Source organism: Notolepis coatsorum (assembly GCF_963971535.1).
Source record: "Notolepis coatsorum genome assembly, chromosome: 10".
NCBI classification, from domain to species: Eukaryota; Metazoa; Chordata; class Actinopteri; order Aulopiformes; family Paralepididae; genus Notolepis; species Notolepis coatsorum.
The window spans coordinates 88,796,523-88,813,789 of record NC_140174.1 but is presented as its reverse complement, the minus strand read 5'-3'; the positions used below and the strand labels follow the sequence as shown (position 1 = coordinate 88,813,789).

Here is a 17,267-nt window from a genome sequence, read left to right as displayed (position 1 = left end):
TACAGGGACACAGGTAATGTCTTACAATGGCTTAGTGATTATAACAGTGCAGTTCAGCATTCAGTAACCCATACTTTTTGTGAACGTGTTTTTAATACTACATTCTGTTGAACACACCTCAAAACCGTACCTAAGGAAAATTGGCTCAATTGCAAGAAAAATAACTCATTACATTCTGCTCAGCATAATTTGTATGCAAAATATTGTGGTTCTCTGCTTTAGTCTGTTGACACATTTCTATACTAATTGCTTTTAGCTGCGTCATACCTAAATATCATAAGTGAATGTATAGAAACTCACCAAAAGTGACTATTGCACAACTGATTTGACAAAAAAAAAACACCAAGGGGGGGAAATCCCCCCTTAAACCCCCCACCCTCCCTCCTTGCCATACCTTGGTTTTTACTGAAATGACGCCACTGGTGGCATTGTTCATCAAATAGTATCGAGCTTGAGTGTTCAAGTGCATAGTAGCATCTAGTAGTACTAGTAAGGTACATCATGGTAAGTAAATCTTTTTTTTTTTTTTTCTCTCGATGAATGACTGGTGCTCTAGTGACATCTAGTGGCTGAACATTGCCCTAGTACAGAAAGTTCACAGTACAAGAGTACAGTAGGTCTGAGGTTTTTTCTTTTTATTGTTTTAACAGCCATTCGCTCCCCCTCTTGTGCGGATGAGTCCCGCCCACCTGAACATGCAGCATCAGCCCCGAGCCAATCAAGTGACTTTACAGCCAGGGGCTTCATTCAGTTTCATGGTGGACAGGAAGTCGAGACGCACGAGAGACGAAGTGGGGGGAAAGGCTCCTAAAGACATTTGACACGTAATGGAAAAGACATTAACTCGCGGTAAGGTGCTTCTTAGCAAAGCACCCACTGAATGGCTTATGCTTCATTATGTAAATGGTCTTCTGAAAACAAACAGTGGTATAAAACTGATGTGCAACTTCAGAATACAGACCGTCTGAGGGCATTGGCTGATGATTTAACGACGTGGAGACAGTGTGTGTGTGCCCCCCCCCCCCCCCCCCCCCCCCCAATAGCTAATCCAGGATCTGTTGGCCACGTTTTCTCTGACAAACATTTACATTATGTGCTGTAAAGACAAACTAATAGTGGGCCTCCTAATGGAGGAGAGTGGTAATTCCAAAAGATTCTCAGTGGCAAGTTACAGGTCTGAGTGCTTGGTGTCGGGCTTGGGGGAGGCGCTCTCTGTGGGGGGAGGAGGGGAGGAGGAGGTTGGGGACTCTGACACGGGGGACTCTTGAGTGTCCTCCTTGAACGGGCTGTCTTTGGCCGGGGAGAAGCGGAACTCCTCCGGCACCTGGTCTCCGGGTTCTGCCTTCTTGTAGAAGCCCAGTTGCTCCAGCAGCTCGTTGATCTCGGAGCGGGTCATATCGGACAAGGCTATCCGCTGAGGAAGACGCACATACAGACGGGTTAAACATTCCCTATAACGGTCTCCCTCTCCAACTCTCAAAACTGTCTTGACGAGAAGAAATTAAAAACAAGAGGCCATTATGCTTGAGGAGATGCAGTACTATTCTATTCTATAAAAAACAGCTCCAAAATAGATGCTGTAATCTCTTCTTCTACACCTCTGCTTCTCTCCCTGTGATTTGCCTCATGTGTTAAGCTTTGTGGTCTACGACTATAAATCAAAATGCTAAATTAATCATTAACAAGGTATCTGCAAGAGAGCGACAGGGTATCTGCAAGTTTCAACAAGTAAAAAAAATTTTAAGACCTTTTTAATAGCACTTGGAGCTAAATTTAATACCAATTTCACAACCAGACTAGCAAAACAGAAAAATAAACTCGACACTGAACTGGCGGCTGCACTTCTGTGCCAATTAAAATTCTTGTGCGTTCCATACAAGCTCTCGCCAGACGCACCAAGCTCTCAGTAGCCGCGCAAAAAAAAACTTTAATACAAAAACATTTAATATATTTAATCTCCCGACAGCCGGGCTGCTGCCCAAACATTTAATACATGTGCAAATTAAATGTAAGACTTTAATACTTTAAGACCTTGCAGATACCCCGATTAAGAATTAAAGGTGCAGATTAAACACTGACTTACATCCAGCTCTTCGTAGTAGTGGTTGAGGAGGACAAGCTCGGGGTCGGCCCCAGGAATGTGCTTCATTACCAGGTTATGGCTGGGGTGGCAGGGGTCAAGGGTCATAACACCTGTGGAGGGACCAGCCTAGAACGCTGAGGTTGCATTCAGTTGGGACAAAAATGTTCCCCTTGATATGGTTCCTCCCCTTGCTTTGATGGGGGCAATCCCCAAGATACCTGGATGTAAACACAGCAGCTAACCGTGGGCCATTCGGCTCCGAATTAGCCAAAGAGATTAAAGCTAGACAGCTAGAGGGGGCAGTTCCCATCTACACAGCTAGAGGGGCTAGCTAGTTATGCTTTGGCCCTCTTTCGAAGTGGGTTATGCTTAGAGTTTTATGCTTAGAGTTAAACCATAACTCTAAGCATAACCCACTTCGAAAGAGGGCCAAAGCATAACCACTTCGAAGCAGAGAATACAAGGCGGAAGAGACCCTTCGGAGCTCAACCAATCAGAGGGTATTTTCTTCTTCGCTGTACGCGGGCTAGCCAACCAGAGAGCGTCTTCACAAACAGAGGCTACGGGGAAAAAAATCATGCGGCAGTTCCCATCTACACAGCTAGACGGGGCAGTTCCCATCTACACAGCTAGAGGGGGCAGTTCCTACCTACACAGTACAGCCAGTGAGTTCCCACAGCTACTGCACCATTAGAGATACATTCAAAAAGCACAGAAGATAACACTACATCTTCATTTGAGATTCAGTGGTGGTTGGAACCATAGATATATATAGAACACTAGATAGCTTACCCGCGCTGCCGGCCAATGGAGAGCGACGTCGTCGTAGGGCCGCCATCTTGCTCGAGTCAGCCTTGAGTGAGGGTGAGTGATCTGCACAGACAAAAATACTCATAACTCGCTGAAATATTGACGGATTTACAAACGGGTTGGTTTGCTATAAACATCAAAGATGTAGTTATGATACTGCATACTTATAAAAATGTTTTTTTTTAAAGATGTTTTTTTTAAAACCGCTTGAATCATAGCCACGTTAATAATGCTTGTAATAAACCAAACCGTTTGTAAATCCGTCAATATTCAGCGAGTTATGAGTATTTTTGTCTGTGCAGCTCACTCACTCTCACTCAAGGCTGACTCGAGCAAGATGGCGGCGGTTCAGTGACGCTGGTGACTCCGCCTTAAGCTATCTAGTGCAGTGGTTCCCAAAGTCGGGGTCGCGACCCAAAGGTGGGCCGCGAGCAGCCACGGGTGGGCCGCGAGATGATAAAAAAAAAAAAAAAAAAAAAAAATTAATTTTTTTTGTCAGGTCACTGAACTTAGAAGCAGGCCAGGACAGTGTTTCTAGTTGTATTCTAAAATTCTATTCTATTGTATTCTAAAATGTGACTATATGGTTTTATATTAACTTAATAAATAAACAAAAACGAAAAATCTACTTATTTCAACGAACATTTCAAACTAAATAACAGATTATGCACATAAAACGCTGAAAACAACCGAAGCAACAATAGTATTTTAATGAGGCTATTATTATTATCATTATTATTTTGCAACAAGTTAGCCCTCTCATAAATAGCACATATAAATGAATAACTAACTTGAACTAACTTAATATGATTGAAGTGATATTTGGCTTAAAAAATCGGTTGCCTGGCAAAAAAAAAAAAAAAAAAAAAAAGCCAGACGATGTGCATTGGGCCGCGGCTCTCTGACGCCTTATTTTCTGGGCCCCGGCCTGAAAAGTTTGGGAACCCCTGATCTAGTGTTCTATATCTATGGTTGGAACACTGAACTTTACTCATTACTGCCACCTGGTGGAAAGAGTGAAGGGAACAGTCACTTAATTATAGAATGGTAAATGGACTGCATTTATATAGCGCTTTAGTCCAAAGTGCATGACAACGTATGCATCACGTTCACTCAACACTTTCACACACAGACAACCGTGCAAGGTGCCAACCTGCTCGTCGGGAGCACTTATGGGGTCAAGTGTCTTGCTCAAGGACACTTCGACACGCTGACTGGGAGGAGCCGGAATCGAACCAGATGACCGCTCTACCTCCTGAGCCACTTAATGGGAGAGAACAGTCAAGTGCACCTACACACGTAGAAGATCACCCGACTCAAGCGGTGCCGTGCGGTGAGGAACAGGACACTTCATACCGCTAAGTGCACGCGATGAATATGTATGGGATCAACACAGTGTAGGGTACATTTCCACTGCCTCAAACCCTCCATTATACGCCCCATCAAGCTACAAATCAACATCCCTCCAGTGGCCACGGGTTCATTTACATCACTATCAGCAACACATGAGATGCAGCGCTCACTCTGGTTAAGGCATGAGGGGAGGGGGACGTGCTAAAGCTCACACCACGTTTAGGGCCAGAAACAATTAATTGCCAGGCAATTATACAAAAGGTTCTCATGGTCAGAGAGGGAGGTTATGATTTAAAAGAACACGCCAACATTTTGGGAAAATTCGTGTATCGTCTTCTCCAGAGAGAGACAAGAAGATAGATACCAGTCTCCTCTCTGTCATGTGCGTTCAGTAGAAAGCTATCTGGCTGCATGTTAGCTTAGCACAATGAATGGAAGCGGACATGGCCGGTTAGCCTAGGCATTGTCCAACCAACACCTCTCCCGAAGGCTAACCGGCCATGACCGCTTCCATTAATTGTGCTAAGCTAACATGCAGCCAGATAGCTTTCTACTGAATACACAGAGAGGAAACTGGTATCTATCTTCTTGTCTCTCTCTGTAAGCTAATTTCCCAAAATGTTGGCGTGTTCTTTTAAAGGGGGAAACTTAAACTTAAAATGTAATACTGTCCGCACCGCTCTTAAAAAGCATGTGCTTTATGGAATGGACTACGGAAGTGGAAACGAAACAGAGCAATAACATTGCAGTTCAAAAATGGATACAAAAAATAAGCGCCGGTAGACAAAATGCAGAACTGAGGAACTATAGAAAGTTGCTCTCAGGCAATGTTTTGATTTCCTCAAAAAGAAAAAAAAGCTTGTCTTGTTTTTTAACCTTATTTTATTTATTATTCTTTTTTCTCCCGCTTAGGTTGTGACTAGTTTTATTTTAAATGGGATATTGTAGGAAAGGGGCGGGACTAGATAAAGCTGTGCTTCCTTCTGCCCCTCCTCCAACTCATCCTCATTGGAAGACTCATTTGTTCATGTTTCCATTTTGTATGTTGTGTTCGAGATAAATAAAGATCAATCAATCATTTCAAACAGAATGCAGCCACTCACTGATAGCTGATCACATCGGTCCAACTGCCACCGGGATCCGCCCGGGTCCTGTTGGTTCATCACCGCTGTCAATCATTCTACATTCACCAGTTAACCCTTTCACTGCCGCACTACCAAAACGGTTAACCCTTTCACTGCGACAATACACAGAAGGTTAACCCTTTCACTGCCACAAGAGAGCCGTCGGTTGTGTGATAGTAAAGGGCAGTGAAAGACAAACTAATGTGTGGCAGTGAAAGGGTTAATGCACCTCAAGCCACCATATAATCATGCATACAATGAAAAAGGATACTAGAGAGGAATATCCTGTGTCACAAAGGCTTTGACCTGTGGACAGATTGAGGAGATTATTGGTGTACATCACTCAGGCTCCATACATTCACAGATAAATCTACATAATCCCGGACAAACGCTTCGGTGGACGTTGAAAAATGGACTAGATTTAATCCCCGTCCCAGAAACAGGTCTTTGTGTTGATATGTGTATATTCATATTGTTTTTATTTGTAGCACACCACTGCCTACACACACAGCTTACCTCTCTCAGCCTGTTCAGCTGTCATCCACCACATGACTGAAACACATAAAAACAAGTTATTGGAAAACAATTACAGGTGGGGCTCATTACCGCCAGGAAATGGGACACAGCAAGCGTTTAGTTTGCTTGAGGTGTTGGCAGTTTGTAAGAAGCTTAAGTGTACTGTATACAGAAAGCCGGCTAGATATATGAACCGATAAGGATGTCAGGCAGACCAAAGAGTCCTATGTATCTTTCTCTCATATTCAACAACCTCAGGTGTGAGTGAGTTACATACAGTGCAGTGATGGATATGTGCTTTAGTCAATGATCTTGGCAGGCGTGGTGCTTCAGACACCCCGGGGGAAAGTGCAAGATATCTCACAAAGAGAATAGTTTCAAAAACCTGTACTGTAGTGTATAGTGATAGGAATGCAACTTGACACTGCAGAAGGGTCCTGTGGCAAAGAGTGCCCCAGGCCTTATTGTCAGATAATATTGTCCAAATTGCCATATACTAATGTGCTTTATGGTCACATGAAATATGAGAGCTATATGACATGTTTAATTTGGTCTAGTATTGTGAATCTAATACACAAAATGATGTTCATTCATCATCAGCCAGTCGGCTACTCCGCATCCACAACACTCACGCATGCGCGCAACCCGGAACGTAGTGAAATGTGAGATGCATCGCGTCCATTCAAAATGCGATTCCAAATTTCTCAACGTACAGAGTGACTACGCCGACCGAACACATCAGTAGGTCTAACATATAGACTGTATGAAAACAAGAGCAGGGTCTTTTTACCTCCACCTTCGCTTTTGCTAGACCGTCCAGTTTCTTCAAATCGACATCATAGGCCGACACGCAGGAAAAGACGCCGGCAAATAGGAACAACCACATCGTGTCCCCGGTTGAAATGTGTCTCGGAGATTATGATGAGATACAGGTTCTTCTCTTCTTCTCACCCCCAACCCTAAATCTGACTGACGCTAATGAGCGTTCAGGTCTGGAGGCAGATATGTGTGGTCATGTGTCATGTCCGGGTCCTTTGCCACGTCAAACGTCTTTAGGAGGAGGGCGTGGAGAGCTCCCTCATTGGTGGATATGTACATCACAAAAGACAGTCGGTAACAATACACTGCCTGTGCAAGGTTCTTTTAAATTGTTTTAATATTTTTTTTTTATAACATTGTGTAAAGTTCAAGTTTCTTTATTAGTTGACATGCAAAAATACAGAATACTTTCACATGGAATGTTTTTTTCTGTTATCTAGTGTAAGATCATAGGACGCTTGGATCATACACATACAGCTCATTAATATTCCACAATTTATTACATTTTAGGTAGTAATTGTAATATTCATGCCTTGAATATATCATTTTACGACAGGCGCGCCAGGCGCACCTCCCTGTTATGTATACCTGCATAAGGGGTCCTGACAGTCAGTTGGCTGCCAGCCGTGGATGGAGTTACACTCATGCTTACCTTTGCAATAAACCTCTTAATGTAATCTCCTCGTCCTGAATGATTATTCTCTTTAAATTGAATACGACATGGTGTCAGAAGCAGGATGAACATGGATATCAACGGAGTCCCGTCGCCACGGATGGATTGGGATTCTCTGGACTTACCGGGAGAATGGAAGAAGTTCAGACAGCACGCGGAGCTAATGTTTTCGGGCCCACTTAAGAAGAAAGGAGAGGACGAGAAATGTAGCTACCTGCTACTGTGGAGCGGAGAAAAAGGGAGAGACATTCACAACACATGGACTCTCAGTGCAGATGAAGCAAAGGTATTGAAGAGCTACTATGACAATTTCGAAGCATACATACTTCCAAGGAGGAATACGATTTTCGCTAGGTACAAATTCCATGAAAAAACCCAGCAACCTAGCGAGTCATTTGAACAATTTGTCACTGCATTGAAACTACTTGTGAAGGACTGTGCATATGCGAACAATGATGAGATGGTTAGAGACCGTATAGTGTTTGGCATACACTCAGCAAAAGTAAGAGAGAAACTATTAAACGTTGGATCAGACTTGTCATTAGACAAAGCGATAGATATAGCTAGAGCCCACGAGCTAGCACAATCTCAGATAAAGAGCTTTACTGGCGCCACGAGCAGCGCGCAGGAGCAGCTTGTGCACAAGGTGCACAGACATGAACAGAAGAATACCGCACAGAGGTACCGCCCCAGAACAGAGTGGACAGAGAGAGCGAACAGAGCGAGCGACACAGACACACGAAGGAACTGTGGATACTGTGGGAGCAGAGCTCACAAGGAAGGAGATAACTGTGCAGCTAGAGGGAAACAATGCACGAAGTGTGGAAAATGGAACCACTTTGCTAAAGTTTGCAGGGCCGGTAGTTTCAAGAAAAGGTCAGTACATGAGATTAGCATGCGCTCTGAGTCAGGTGAAGAGTCAGACGAACTATATGTAGACACCGTGACAGACAGACGGTTTGATGAAACAGAACAAGCTTTCGCAGACATACAAATAGGAAAACAGGGCACAGAGCTTAAATTTAAGCTAGACACAGGTGCACAAGTAAATGTAATTCCTTTGAGAGAGTATCACAGTTTGCAAGATAAACGCAAAATAAAGCCTACTTCACGCAGACTGACAGGATATGGTGGAAAGAAACTAGTAGTAAAGGGCACATGCACGTTAAAGTGTAAATACAAAGAGCGTGACATGCTGTTAGACTTTTACATAGTAGACACTCAGGCACCCCCAGTTCTAGGTTTACAGGCATGCCTGAATATGGACCTCATTAAACTAGTGTTGTCAGTCACTGCATACACAGATAAGCAGACCATCATGGAAGAATACCACGATGTGTTTAAAGGGATCGGACTATTCCCAGGAGAGTGTCACATCCATATAGACCCAGGCGCCACGCCAGTAGTCTGCCCACTGAGAAGGACACCGGCGATCGCCCTGCGTGGCCGACTGAAAAAGGAGCTACAGAATATGGAAGACACACAGATCATCGCTAAAGTCATCGAACCAACGGAGTGGGTCATTGCACTGGTCATTGTTGAGAAACCACGCACAGGCAAGCTCAGAATATGTTTGGACCCTAAGGAGCTAAACAAGGCTATCAAGCGCCCGCACTACCCTCTGCCGACACTAGAGGACATCACACCCAGACTAACAGGCGCACGCTATTTCAGCGTACTGGATGCAAGGTCGGGATACTGGTCCATCAAGCTCTCTACAGAATCATCGAAGCTGACGACGTTCAACACACCGTTTGGACGATACAGATTCCTACGATTACCGTTTGGGCTCGCTTCTGCCCAGGACGAATTCCAACGGAAAATCGACGAGACATACGAGGGACTGAACGGAGTAGCAGCTATAGTAGACGACATCCTTGTCTATGGCGCGACCAGAGAGGAACACGACAAGAATCTACATGCAATGTTGGAGAGATCACGGGAGAGAGGCGTTCGGACAAGTGCACCATCGGAGCCACCGAAGTGAGCTACTTCGGGCACGTCCTTTCAGCTGACGGCATGAAGCCTGACCCAGGCAAGATAGCTGCCATCAAGGAGATGGAGGCGCCAAAGAGCCGTGCAGAACTGGAGACCGTGCTAGGTATGGTCAACTACCTGGCGGAATTCGCCCCGAGCCTCTCCGAGATCAACGCACCCATGAGACAGCTGCTTAAACAATCGAATGAGTTCCTGTGGGACGCGCAGCACGACGCTGCATTCAAAAAGATGAAAGACATACTTACCAGTGAACCGGCGCCAGTCCTCATTTACTTTGACCCAGATAAGGAGCTCAGCTTGCAAGCTCAAACACCAAGGAGCCCATGATGCCTCATCGTATCCCAGACCGTCCCTGGCAGGTGGTAGGAACAGATCTCTTCAACTGGAACAACCAAGACTACGTCGTGACCGTCGACTATTACAGCAGGTTCTTCGAACTAGACAGACTTCACAGCACCACATCGGCAGCTGTAGTCCACAAGCTAAAGGCAGCCTGTGCCAGGCATGGCGTCCCAGAGACTATTGTCTGAGACAATGGACCACAATACAAGTCTAAAGAGTTCGAGGCATTCGCCAAGTCGTGGGAGTTTACACACATCACGTCAAGCCCACATTATCCGCAGAGCAACGGACTAGCGGAGAGAACTGTGAAGATGGCAAAATCACTCATGGACAAGGCTAAGGCAGACGGAAGAGACCCGTACCTAAGCCTCCTGGAGTATCGTAACACCCCAGTCGACAACTTCAAATCGCCGGCACAGCTGTTGATGAGCCGCAGGCTACGCTCAACCCTCCCGAGCACCAACCAACAGCTGCGGCCAGGGGTAGTAAGCCCCAAAGATGGACATGACAAGCGAGTGCAGAGACAACAGCACCAGAAGAAATACTATGACAGGTCAGCTAGACCACTGCCCCCACTACATTGTGGTGAATCTGTCAGGCTCCAAGAGTATGGACGCTGGAGGCCAGCAGTAGTCATACAACCAGCCGACACTGCGCGGTCATACCACGTTCGCACCCAAGATGGACGCGAATACCGCCGCAACCGCAGGCACCTGAGGGACACAAAAGAGGAACATTTCCAGGACAGCGACGGTATGCCAAGTCCAGAGAGCGTCGATCAACCGCCGGAGACCAACGACCCTGAACTGTCAGGGGACTCAGAAGCGAACTCAGCTTCATACTACACCAGATCCGGCCGAGCAGTGAAGCCTCGGGACGTCTTAGACCTATGAATGTACAGGGTGTAGGCGGATCGCTGCCCTATTATAACACCGCTATACCCCATTGAAAAAAAAAAGAAAAAAAGGGGGGTGGTGAAATGTAACAGAATATTAATGTATACTGAATCTATGACTTACTTACCTTGCTTACTTGTCAATATGCTCCCATTTTGTTAGCAAGTTAATTCTACGAATAAGAGCTGCATATGGTAAGAGTGGTGAGACACACGATCATATAAGCTTTGAATACATACCTTATTCACAGCTGAAATACTCAAATATTCAAGCAGACTTTCCAGAATAAGAGTGCACACAATACGAACTGTAATACCTTTGATACAAGAATCTATTTTTTTTATGTTTAACATATTAATCTTACCTGTTTACATTGCCTGGTCCTGACACAGTGTAACGCACATGGTTATTGTTTACAAAGAAATTCTTACAGAGTATTGCACAACTTTTCTTTATTTCAATTTTGTTCATAGCTTATAAAGCTTTCTTTAAAAGAAGGAGGATGTAATATTCATGCCTTGAATATATCATTTTACGACAGGCGCGCCAGGCGCACCTCCCTGTTATGTATACCTGCACAAGGGGTCCTGACAGTCAGTTGGCTGCCAGCCGTGGATGGAGTTACACTCATGCTTACCTTTGCAATAAACCTCTTAATGTAATCTCCTCGTCCTGAATGATTATTCTCTTTAAATCGAATACGACAGTAATAATGGCACAGAGCATAAAATCACCAACATGCACTTTGGAAAAGTGGGCTGTTTCCTCTCAAATTCAACTTCATGTGTTCCTTTTTTGTCAGAATATATTTGTAGTCACTATACTCTTTTGTATCCTGAGATTCATAAAGCTGCAGTAGGCCACTTCACAGAATTGAGCAGGAGTGAGTTTACATGTGTGAACTCCACTTTAGATTATAATTCACTTTTCAAGCCCATGCACGTGCAACAAAGGTTTGACTCCCAGAGGCGCCAGCAGCTTTAAGCTGAATAAAAATGTCCCAGTCTCTGGTCGGCAGGTGGTTTTGCACATTGTGTGTATTTTTTTTTTTTTTTATATTTTTTTTATTATTGCAAAACAAAAAATTATTAAAAGTCAGTACTCAACACACAATGCATAATGAAACTTTCAGTAAAGGTGGTTAAAATATATGCAAGTACAGAAACAGGATAAAACAAAAATAGTCTATAATAACATTTTAACCGTATACAGTGTATATCCAGCGAAATTACAATTATATAAATGTTAGTATATAATATACCCCTAATACCTATTTTCTAAAACCCTACACACATATGCTCCTGCTCAAACCCCCCCCTCCCGGACCCCCTCTTGGATAGTACCTCCATTATCCCTCACTCCTAACCAGACACTACCATTATAAGCTAGCTTTTATTCTCTCCACCACTTCTAACCACATTGACATTTTGGATTCATTGAGCCCCAGAATTCTTGCTGTAGATATTTCTTGATATATCACATCGAGATATGTAAGAAACCACACTTTTTGGCACATTTTTTCCGGTTGAAACCAACGTGATGCGATCAGTTTTTTAGCTACTGTGATACCCGATAAAACCAATCTTTTTAGTTGTGGATTCACTGCAAACTCAAAAACATCATTCAATAGTAATACCGCGGGGTGTACAGGTATATTCCAAAATACGAGTATTGATAATTGTTGGGACATATCTTTCCAGAATGCCTTAACTGGTGGGCAGTCCCAATACATGTGCATAAATGTTCCTTCGTCCCCATTTGTACATTGGGAGCATTTGGAGTCTTGTATAAGCCCCATTTTGCACAGCCTTATAGGAGTCAAGTATGTCCTGTGAATATAGTTCAGATTGATTTGTTGATGATCCGGGTTCCTTGATGTAAGTCGGACATTTGCCCAGGCTCCTTGCCAATCAAAGTCATATTCCAGGTCTGGTATATCCCTCCTCCAGACAGTGTCTAGTTGAAGGGTTTCATACGAGGACGTTAGTAATTGATAATAAAAACCTGATACAAAACCTCCCAATGTATCTCTTTCATAGAAACATTTGTGGTATCTGTGGTGTTCAATTGGTATGAGTAATGGAACACCGTGAGATCTCATACAAAGTCGTAACTGTATGTAAAAAAGCCATGTGGACTCGGTGAGGTTAAACTTTATGCATATTTCGACATAACTACAGAGGCCCTTGTTATTAAAAATATCCCCTAATGAGTGTATGCCTTTCTCTTCCCATATAGGGAATCTTATAGGTCGTTTTCCCATTAAGAGTGCATTGTTATTGAATATGGGAGTGTGATTATGCCATTCTTGAGGGTTAGGATATTTCTTTTGTGTTTCCCGCCATGTTCTGATTGCGTGGGTAATTATTGGGCCAAATTCTCGCTCACAATGCTTGATTGAAAGTTTAGTGTGTGCTATGTCTTTCAGTCTCTGTGGGGCTACTATGTTTTCTTCTAATTCTCTCCAAGATACCAAAGCCTGGGGGTCAAACCATATCTTCAATGGTCTTAATGTGAAGGCCTTAAAATATTGTAAAAAATCTGGGACTGCCATGCCACCGTCTGCTTTATTTCTCTGTGCGGTGGATCTTTTTATGCGAGGTGGTTTGTTATTCCAAATAAATTTGTATGTGGAGGTTTGTAATCTTTTCCAGTAGCCCTCTGGAGGAGGTAACGGAAGCATTGAGCTGAAGAAATTGATTCTTGGTAATACATCCATCTTAACTATTGATACCCTTGCCTGTACTGAGTTTTTAAGTTTTGCCCACCTGTCCAGGTCGTCTTTGATTTTGTTCTGTATTTTTGTGTAATTGTGCTTCACCGTTTGTCTTATGGTGGGAAATATTTCCACACCCAAGCATCTGAAATGTTTGACCATGGGTATCGCACCTGGGAGGGTTGTGTCTTTTTTTGCACTGGTGTTAAGAGGAAGAAAAGCCGACTTAGGCCAATTTATTTTAAATCCCGATAAATCACCAAAGTTCTCTATCAACTTGAGTATATGCGGCAATGTGTTGTTGGGGTTTTGCATGAACAATATTACGTCGTCCGCATATAAACTAATTTTATGATGTGTGCCCTTGATTACTATTGGTTCTATGTGTTGGGATTGTCTTATAAATTGTGCTAAAGGTTCTAATGATAGATCGAATAGTCCGGGACTAAGAGGGCAACCCTGTCTGGCTGAGCGTGATACCGGAAAGATATCGGAGATGAATGTGCCTGTTGTAATCCTGGCCGATGGGTCCTTGTATAGTACTTTAATCATATCAATGAATCCTTTTCCTAACCCCATCCTTTCTAATACTGCCCATAGAAACGACCATTCCAACCTGTCAAATGCTTTCATAGCATCCAGGGATAGTATCGCCTTAGGTATGGTGTCCTCTTTGTCTGCATCTAGTACGTGCAGTATTCGCCTTATGTTATCATTGATCAGGCGACCTTTTATGAAGCCTGTTTGGTCCGGATGAACTAAAGACGTCATATGCTTTTGCAATCTGATGGCTAATATCTTAGAGTACAGTTTGACATCGGTTCCGAGGAGGCTTAAAGGACGGTAACTACCGCACTCAGTGGGGTCTTTGTCTTTTTTGTGAAGAACTGAAATGAGTGCGGTATTTTGGTGTTTATGGAAGCTTCCCTCTTTGACTGAGTATAAGATCATATTTAGTAATAAGGGTCCAAATATGTCCCAGCAAGAAATGTACATTTCTGATGGGATACCGTCAATTCCCGGAGCCTTGCCGTTTTTCATTCCGGATATGGCCTTCTTGAGTTCTTCTAATGTGATCGGTACTTCTAACTGTTTAGCTTCGTCCTCCGTAAGTTTAGGGAGAGTAATTTGATTAAGATATGTGTCTAATTTGTCTTGATCAAAGGTCGTTTCTGAATTATATAAATCGGAGTAGAATTCTTTGAATGTATCTTTTATTATTTTGGGTTCTGTTACTAGAGCTTGTTGTTTCCTAATGGCAGTTATATCTGCAAATTTTGCATTAATTCTTAGTCGCATGGCTAATAGGTGACTAGGTTTAGAGCCTTGGAAGTACTGTTGTTGTCTTGTGCTGCGTATTTGCAATTCCGATTTTTGTCTGTATATTGCTTTGATCTCTGTCTTTAGAATGTTAACTTGGTTTTCTAGTCTAGTAGAGTTGTTGTATTTTAAAGAATTAAAAAGCGTTGAGTAAAGCGTTTCCATTTCAGATAGTTTTGTGTTTTGATTTTTGCGCAATATGGAGGAAAATCTATCCGTGAAATCCTTGATCATAGTCTTTACCGACATCCATAATATTCTGGGATCTTGCACCGAGTTAGCATTATCCCGTAGGAATATTGTGAGAGCTTCTTTAATTTGTGTAATGAATTCCTTGTTGTTAAGCAGCATAGAATTAAAACGCCATCTTGGGGCCCGGGAAGATAGTGTACCAAATGTTGCTTTCAGGATTAAGTAGCAGTGATCTGATAGCGCATTGGGTGTCATTTCCACTTCATATTTATCAAATATTCTCGGGGATGCAAAGACGTAATCAATTCTGGATAGTGTGTTGTGTCTCGTCGAACGACAGGAGTACTTGCGTGTCATGGGGTTAAGTGAACGCCATAAATCAGTTACCCCTGTTGATTTCGACCAATCTTTTAATGCTTTAGATGAATTTTTTTGTTCGCTGGAAAAGGTAAGGTAAGTTTTGTCCATCCTTGGGTTCCAAATGGCATTAAAATCCGCACCTATTATATATGAGTACTCGGGATGGTTTAACATTTCTCCGGTTAGTGAAGTGAAGAAACCCACTTCGTACAAATTTGGGGCATATACCGCTGCCAATGCAATTTTCCTGTTATTGTGTATAATCCTAGCTATAGTTATGCGCCCCTCAGCATCCGACCATACCCCTTTCAATTCGATATTTAATTTGCGTCTGACGACTATGGCTACCCCTCTAGTTCTCGTAACAAAAGAAGAGTGACTAATATTATGGTATATGTTATCCGCTAACGTATTTATGTCTTCCTCTAAAATGTGCGTTTCGCTTAATAGAGCCACGTCCACATGTTCTTTTTTCATCAGTGTGAGCACGCTTTTGCGTTTGTGTTGTTTGTTTATCCCACCGGTGTTCCATACCATTATATTCAAACTAGCCATAATCTATGCATGTTTTTGTGTAGTTTTTGGTAATGCTTCTGGAGTGTGAAGCTACAATAGATGTACATCCAATTAATGAGGTCCCGTTGAGAGCTGAGCTTAAAAACATATATATATACAAATAAAAATCCCCTATTTTCCCCTCACCCAGAAAGTCGTACAGGCCTGTGTTCCAAGAACACATCCTCCGCGATTGACTTTCTCCCATGGTCCACCGGATTGCCCAAACTGAGCATTGTAATCTTAATCTTCCTATGCTAATTGCCATAGGATCTAACATTTCCATTCTATTGCAATAGAATGTCGCTTTTGGTCTTGCACCTTCCCTTACTGTAATGAAGTATTGTGATAAATGACAGAAAAAATAAAATTAAAATTAAAAAAAAGAGAATAAACTTTCATCGACATATTCATTTGAACCCTCTACTAACGTGTGGGAAAAAAGGAAAAAAGGAAAAGATTGTAGAGCAATATTGACACCTTAATGTGAAGAACATTGGAAAAGAACAATGTAAGTTAAAATATATTTAAAAAATATAGAGTAATGAGAAGAAAAAATTAAATTAAATAAAAATCAATGGAAAGATATAGATAAGGAATGAGAGATAGAATAATTATCAACGTGGAGAAGCCACTAGAACCGAATTAACAGATTAGATAAGATAGAAAAGCAGCGCCTTTTAGAGCTTCAATGTGCCTTCAATGGAGTGATTACTTAAATTGTTAGAATAACCTTGTAGTGTTCATACGTTTAGGTGTGGTTAATTTTTAAAATATTATTAAGGACTGATTGAACTTCATTTAATTTATTATCTGCTATGTGTATACACACCGGATGTTTATTGTTAGAGTTGTAGGCTTCGTTGTCATGGTGCCTTATATTCTAGAAGGTTGTAGAGTATACTAGTGCCTAGACAATTTTATGTTCCAGAATGATCTAAGAGACCCAGGGCATTTGAGCGATAAACCCAGAATATTCCAGATAGATCTTTTTGCAATGATATGTATTTGTCTCCTCAGAGACCAGAGACTGAAATTATAATGTATTATGAATCGTATTATACACAGTACACATTGTTATAGACGGCTTGCATATCGTCTGCTACCTTGATGAACACAATAAAGTCATTCTAACACTGGTATACATTGAGAAAGAGGCTTATCTGTTTCCGGCATTTTCGTCCTGCCTTGGGTTATTTGCTCCATTTCGATTCAGAAAATCCTCAGCTTCAATAGGTGTGTATATACCTGACCTGCGGCCGTCACTGCCCAAGAATGATAACAGCGCCGGGTATGATAGCCTTGGCTTGTAACCGGCTTTGAACAGCTTTTGCATCACCTCCTTGTATGGTAGACGTCGGATGATGGCATCTTTGCTCAAATCTTCGTAGATAAATATTGGTTTACCACCATAATTCAGATTCCCACGTTGGTTGCGAGCAAATTTGATGATGTTGTAGTCTTCCGCAGAGTGACAATGATGACTCTTGGCCCGTTGATTCTTTGCCCC

The 17,267-nt window shown here is 42.6% G+C and overlaps 1 protein-coding gene across 1 annotated transcript; it reads right to left on the bottom strand.

Annotated features, from left to right (window-relative positions):
• Positions 1-458: 458 nt before the first annotated feature.
• Positions 459-6,921, bottom strand: selenom (selenoprotein M). The gene is made up of 5 exons (XM_084322695.1): positions 6,677-6,921; positions 5,887-5,922; positions 5,642-5,676; positions 2,084-2,162; positions 459-1,414 (listed from the first exon to the last, which is right to left on the bottom strand). Exons 1-5 carry the CDS (start codon positions 6,770-6,772, stop codon positions 1,169-1,171), a joined length of 492 nt encoding a protein of 163 aa, XP_084178821.1. The 5' UTR covers positions 6,773-6,921; the 3' UTR covers positions 459-1,168.
• Between the last annotated feature and the right edge of the window lie 10,346 nt (positions 6,922-17,267).